A 7,119-nucleotide genomic window follows, 5' to 3' on the forward strand; every position below is an offset into this window, starting at 1 on the left:
TAAGGTTAAATGAATAATATCAAGAAAATGAGAGTTCAATGCATGTTAATGATGCTAAATCACATAGCACACCCAAGTTGAAACTTGAAGAACCAAATGGATATTATGAAGAAAATATATGTCTCCTGATTTACCATCCTTAGTTACATACACTAAATTGCATAGCAAAAAAGCTTAAACTACATGTGAGGTTTATGTAACCAGAATAAACTAATGTCTCCATAATTCTAATTCATGTTCAATGCCGTACAGAAAGGTTTTGTATGGATTATGCATATTATGTACCTCATGAAACAGAGTGTCTCAGAGCATGGTTATACACCCATACCAAACCAGACGATTATATGTACCTTGACAGACAAAATGGTAAAACAAAATGGAAGCAGATGATTACATGCCTTGAACAACTAATGCATAGATGAATAAATCATGCAGAAATGGGACCAAAAAAATACCCTGTAATGCAATAGAATGAATTTTATATTACAAAACTCAAAATTGAGCCTTCAAATATGATAAGCATACCTGTTCGATGAAGTTCTCCTCTACCAAGATGTCAGACAGCTTAATCCAAACATAAGAATCTAAGATCCAATAAAAATAGGGAGCATAGGATATCATGTTGAATGCTCTCAGCAAGCAGCACTAGTCTTTCAATTTAACTTCGTTCTTGTACAAGAGTGACGACAAAAGAGTTCACGGACGCATCCGGTGTTAGGCAGTTCCATCTTGTGCACTCGACAGTATTGCAGTCCAAGGTCTGCTGCACAAACACATGGGTTGTTGAGCAGCCATCTTTGACCTGTGCCATAAAACACACACATCCTGCCAGAGGAAATCCTGGCATGGAAGGAGGGAGGGAGGGAGCAGAAGACGAAGATTCATATATATAATCTGCTCTACCTTCTGCCTTCATGTAAAAAAAGAGAATGTCGCCGCCGCCAGTCAGGCACATAACAACATGAGTTATTCACAATTGTTGTGATTATGTGCTCTTCCATATACATACTTGGTTGTGATCATATGCTCTTCAGTATAGATATGTTCTCGGTGTTGAAAGTAACCTCTCACAAGTTCTCCATTGAAATTGTAATTGGCAAGCCAAAAATATACTAAAGCTTCAATCCCCATACAACCATGAGTATAGACGACTAATACAATCTTCTATTTGAGCTTACTTAACAGTTTATTGAAAAAGCAATTGGAACATTGTTGCTCACAAGCACAGGCATGATATAGAAATCCACAAGTTATGACGAGAGAATTTTCTTGCATTTAATTAGAGGCATCCCAACTTTACACAGATTAAGTCCTCTTCTAGTTGCTTCCATTAATCTAATGCCTGCAATACAATCCCGGTTCTTTAAATAGTTCTTTGAAATACCAACCTCTGAAAGAAAAGTCAATTATCCTTTACTACAAGTTTGTTTCTTTTTTTATTTACAAATCCATTCAACCTCTACCACAATTGTTCAATTTCTCCTTGGAAAAAAAGCACTACTAAGTTGATGTAATGCTAATAATACATAGGACATTATGATGCAGACCAAAGAGCAATGGTCCTTGGTAAATTAACATCTATAAGCATGTGAAGCAAGAACCTTGTGCCAATGAAGTATTTAAGATATCACACTACAAAACTCCTAAACCAAGAACTTTATTGAGCACATATTTAATAAGGGTCTTTACCGCCCACCGCAAACCTCAATCAAAAAGGATTTTTTAGTGCAATTAATTTGGCCACATAAACAACACCACACCAAAACCAAACAAGATTTGAGAAGCTTCTTGACCATTCAGAACCAAAAACCCTAAGCCAATTAATTATTTGAGTACATTTAATGTCCTCATCATAATAAACTATTGACTAAAACCTCACATATCACATTAAATATATATGAAGTGTAAAAGACACTCGGATATTGACATCAAAAGTATCTAAAGTTCTAACCAAATCAGGTCACTTTCGGAGTATGAGGAAGGTTCTTAACATTTCAAGTCCTGGAATAAGACCTCATACTCTTAACACATTCACATTCAAAAGATATAAATCTCTCATGTACATCGTAAGTATATTGAGAATTGCTAACCAAATCATACTGCTTTAGGAAAGAACCATAGGGAATAGGATAAGTCCAAAGAGAATAGATACGCAAGGAACCGTGAGATTATCATCGAACACAGTAGGGAGAGGCAAAGACTCCACAAGCGTAGCCACAAAGGAGATCAAGGCAACATCTTGAATTGCCCTTGTCCAATCCAAGAGATAGAACCCTAGAGATGAGTAATAGTAGAGAAAGCTGTCAAGAAAAAAGAACCAACTGGACATCAGATAGATTCTCGATGATATCAAAAGGTCAACTTAAAAAAAACATTGGAAATATATCCAGTAATAACCCGGTTGTATCATGGATAATAGAAATGAGAGAAAGAGACCAAATCAAAATTAAAAGAATACCCATCCAGTAAAAAATCTACTGCATCAGATGTGCTCTGGTAATTTTTGAGAGCTTGGAAGGGGGTATTTTCATGTTTTTGTCCCATAAATTGTACCCCTTCTATTTTCTTAAATATCAACACCTAACAGTTTAACAAGGGGTAGATATTGATAACTAGGAAAAATACAAGAGATATGATTTGCAATTACAATTTACCACAACTAGCATGGGTATTATTGATGTGTGCCCTTGAATAACCAATTCATAACAAAATGATCTCACCTGATCGAAAGCAAAAATCCAAACACAAACATAGATATACTGCCTGCCCAGCTTTTATTAGGGTTGTAAGGAAGCCTAACACCACCCATCTTCCTCCCGATTATGTCCGCGAAACCTAATCATGGAACATAATAAAATCTCATGAAATTATTAAATATGTCTAATTAATGGTCAACAATAATTACAAAAGTTGCTCACAAATTTCATGACGTTATTAGATATGCCCAATGATCAGGAACACAGTGATTACTACTAGATAGTCTGTATTAAATATGCATTAGTGATGAGCCAAACCAAAATGATAATATGTCTAATGTTGGTTCCCAATACAGATGAGGAAGAAACCACAAAAAATAAACTGTGAGAGAGCTGAAGACACATATTTCTTACCATCACCTCCACACATTGTAGCTAATCCGAGCATCCCTACAGGAGACTCCCTCCAAAAGAAAACAGTGCAGACAGACAAAACCAGCACATAATATAATGGCCCCCTTAGAAGTTCCCTGCAAGAAATATTCGGTAAGATTGATACACAAAACACAAAAAATTATCAGAAATATAATCCTCAATTTTCAAAACTCCCCAAAATAATCTCATTTTTCTCAAGTACTCATCTCTTTAAAATTTCTCTCCACTCTCTTGTGAAACATTGTAAAGAGGGAGAGATAGACAGATAGATTATCAAACCAAATACCATCTGTGACACAGGTCCAGGCACATATCAATGAGCAAACTTGGATTCTCTTAATTTTCCATCATTCATGTCCACTGCGGATCGGGACCGATTCCATGGCAAGGATCAAACTTGTGTTCTCTCCACTTCTCATAAAAGAAAATGTATGGGAATTGAAAACTTATTGAAGAGAAACATACTTGGAAGTACCCATGCGGCTTATGGATTTAACGAGGCCCTCATCCTTGAGAATACCAGTGCCATAGACAAGAAGCTTGAGTACATTGGAGAGAGGAATTGAGACTGCAAAGAATCGCGACCATGGTGATACACTGGGCATCATAAGAAGAAGAGAAAACAGCACCTTAGTTTATATATTATATATTAAGTTAGGACGACATTCTTCAGAATTTGCATATTAAAGCATTGCAAAAAAGTAATTCACAGGTTAAAAGACATCATATACGTATGTAAGTCAAGGTTGCCTAAATCTTCACATCTTCATATATAGATGCATGTGTGGTTGTCTTTGCAATGCAGTTGTAAACACAAGACAAGTATTTCTTAGGCAGTGGTTCTAAATGTAAGAAAAACTTTCAAGGGGAAGTTATTGTTTTTTTTATGCTTTGCATTTGTTTTTTCTTTTATGCTTCAACATTTCTTGATTTTGCCATCATAACAAGTGAAAATAGTCCAAGAAAATAATATTTATGTGATGATAATAAGCTTTGTTTATGAGTAATTTGCACAGGCTTTTAAGAACCACAGAAATCGAGATGGCAAAAACCACTGAGGGCACCCCACAGGTTTTTTCAGGAAACAAATCTGGCACTTAGGGCACCCCATTAATAAAACCTGTGGGGGTGCCCTAAGTGCTAGATTTGTTACCTGAAAAAAACATGTAAATATACAAGCTTTAGAGAAAAGGTGAGAGTAAAACAAATAATTTCAACTGCCCAGACTGCCGTAGATCAGTTGCAAGGTTGTTGGGTGGAAGCTAGAGGGTCATGAGTTCGTCCATACATTCTAGAGTGGCACATCTAGTAAAGTAGTGCGTAGAGTTAGATTTGAACCCGAGTGCATGGGTTAATACAAACTTCACTAACCATCAGGATAAAGCCCTAACACAAGAAAAAAGAAGGTAGAACAAAACTATTCAACTCGTTAAGAAATATATAAATCTGCATGCAAAACTACCAAACACTTTGAATCCTTTTCATAATATTCATTCTGTTGACCTGCCTATATTTAAAGTCGTTTGCCATGAGAATACCCTGGGTTGACATGTGTGTATGTAGTTTAGGAACCTAATCTCCAACCAGCTACAACTATTTACATACTCCATTGGGTTGGTGGAAATGGTGAACGCTAAACATCTCAGATTATATTACCTTCATGTAACTTCAAAAGTATTTTCTTGCCTACATACCCCAGACTCTTCAGTCATCAAAACGCCTTTATTTAAAGAAGCTTGGCGTGAGGATTATCACCTTTTCCTCTAATCTTATCTGGTTTCATTTATCTAGTTCAGTGAAAATGGGTTTGTGTGATTTGAACAGTCTGACATCCAGAGTTAACACGCATTGAAATGTTGACTTGGACATCCAAACAATCATCACATATGGTTCAGGAACTTGATCTCTAAACGATATAGATGACCACGAGTACATATTCCGGTTTTCATAGTGTCCGTTATTTTGGTGGAAATGAACCTCCTTACAATTTTGGAAGGAATTTCTTGCCTACATAACCTGGGCTCTTCGGTCATTGCAATTTTCACTGTATGGGTATTGTGGACAATATGAACATACAATTCAATTACGTTCTGGTACTTTTGACACATATCATACATTCAGGTGTTTTTTTACTCAGGAAATTTTTACATTATTGCCGTATCTCTAAAGTAAAAGAGAAGTCCATAGTTCTATATAGATAGATATGCCCTCTTCAGGAATGCAATGTGTTATGCAACAAAATAAAGTGTGCGCATGAGTATGTACGTATCAAAATAAATAAATAATGTAGCATGTTTCCTCTACTTTTTCTTGAATGAAATATAGGTAAACAGAATTACCTGAATAAGGGCCATGACATGACGTATAGGACACCAGTTGAAATGTGCATTAATTTGCGGCTTAACTTCTGCTCTGATTCAGAAATAAACAGAAATAATTCACTTCTTAAATATCAAACCCGTGGTAATAATATAATGTCTTCATTTTAATATCTTTGTTTAAGTGTACAAGAGAGTGATAACAAAATGTAAAGTGTCTCAGAGACATGCTGATAGACATTCCTGTTTATGCTCATGGAAAACCTTAAGCTTTAAATTGTTAAATGGATTATGCCCATTATGAGATGGAAATTAGTCACCATAACCAAAAAACAAAAAGAGAATCTCAAACACATGCTATTAGACTCGATAGGATTCTGATAGATGTTAAATGTCATAGCAAATCCAAGCACAGGCTAAATGAATATTATGAAGAGAAGAAGTGTTTCAACATGTGCTAATGGACAATCTCGTATGCTGGTTTACACAAAATTCCGAAGCAAAACAATGCTTAAAATAAGTGTGTGGTTGACATAACCAGAAACAACAAGTGTCTCCGTAATCATAATCTATATTAAATGCCATAAAAATAGAAGACCAAACTTAAGGTTGAATGGATTATTCATATCATAAAGCTGAACAAACAGAGTGTATACATGCATGCTTATAGACCCATAGCAAACGAGATGAATGTTAGTGTCAGACCAAAATGGCGAAAAATAAAAGTAGATGAATGGAAAATCCATAGATGAACCAAAAACGTATCTTGAATAAGAATTGCATAAAGGAACACAAAAATGTCCTAAAATGTTACTTAAATCTTTATGGAAGATGCTTAATTCGGACTTAAATGATAACATACCTGTTCAATAAAGTTCTTCTTTACCAAGATGTCAAAAAGCTTAATCCAGACGAAAGAACCCACAAAGATAGTAAGGGTACATAGAATATCATGCTGCAAGAAATCGTCTGGATTGAAGGTACCGAAATTGGATGAAGAGGATAAGCTATGTATTCGAAAGCCCGATCTTGATGACAAGGAACTGATCCTCAATCTCCATGAAGAAGAAGAAGATATAGTATCATCAGATCTCACACTCCGTCTCAACCTTGAGGAAGGCGAAGAAGAATCTAATATAGAGGTGGATGTTGGAGAGCCAATATGAATGTTGTATCTGTGAGCATCAAATGTCCGCCTTGAAGTTGTGATAGAAAGAAGAGGGAAAACAGCTCTTGTTCCCACCCCTGTTTCTGTAATGATGTGTGAGGAGGAACAGGGGACGGAATTCAGCAATGAAAAGGGGTTCATAATTAACCTTAATGGGGTTTCTCCTCCTCCCCTGTTTCCTTCAGAAGCGACTGAGACCTTCCCCTTCTTCTTCTTCTTCTTCTTCTTCTTCTTCTTCTGCTTCTGCTTCTGCTTCTGCTTCTTCTTCTTCTTCTTCTTCTACATTGATGGCCATGATAGCAACGCAAGTGTTGTTCATTCACAATGATTAGTGTTTCTTACTTACCCTGTTTTTTTTTTTTTTTTTTTTTTTTTTTTGGGCAGAGAGCAAGAGAATGTTTTGTTCTGTTTTTTGGGGGGGGGGAGGAGGATGGCTAAAATTAGAGAAGGTGATCCTTAATTAGTAGAAGAATCAATGGAAGGTATTTGTTGCTCTTTTTAC

General features: G+C 36.0%; 1 protein-coding gene across 1 annotated transcript; it reads right to left on the minus strand.

Moving 5' to 3' along the window:
• Positions 1 to 1,775: 1,775 nt before the first annotated feature.
• Positions 1,776 to 6,918, minus strand: LOC147863780 (phytol kinase 1, chloroplastic-like). The gene is made up of 6 exons (XM_087319594.1): positions 6,312 to 6,918; positions 5,471 to 5,538; positions 3,597 to 3,728; positions 3,111 to 3,226; positions 2,721 to 2,835; positions 1,776 to 2,300 (listed from the first exon to the last, which is right to left on the minus strand). Exons 1-6 carry the CDS (start codon positions 6,756 to 6,758, stop codon positions 2,105 to 2,107), a joined length of 1,074 nt encoding a protein of 357 aa, XP_087175720.1. The 5' UTR covers positions 6,759 to 6,918; the 3' UTR covers positions 1,776 to 2,104.
• Between the last annotated feature and the right edge of the window lie 201 nt (positions 6,919 to 7,119).

The sequence above is a fragment of the Azolla caroliniana genome, unplaced genomic scaffold (assembly GCF_043228905.1).
Source record: "Azolla caroliniana isolate FFs.n. ecotype wild unplaced genomic scaffold, voAzoCaro1.0.p SCAF_5, whole genome shotgun sequence".
In the NCBI taxonomy this organism is placed as follows: Eukaryota; Viridiplantae; Streptophyta; class Polypodiopsida; order Salviniales; family Salviniaceae; genus Azolla; species Azolla caroliniana.

What these genes read in the sequence shown, in the direction of transcription:
- LOC147863780 (XM_087319594.1), bottom strand. Translation starts at nt 6,758, where the DNA reads ATGAACCCCTTTTCATTGCTGAATTCCGTCCCCTGTTCCTCCTCACAC. An exon ending in ATGTCATGGCCCTTATTCAG is followed by an intron (nt 3,729 to 5,470) that starts GTAATTCTGTTT and finishes TATGATGCCCAG; the next exon opens with TGTATCACCATGGTCGCGAT. An exon ending in AGCCGCATGGGTACTTCCAA is followed by an intron (nt 3,227 to 3,596) that starts GTATGTTTCTCT and finishes TATTTCTTGCAG; the next exon opens with GGAACTTCTAAGGGGGCCAT.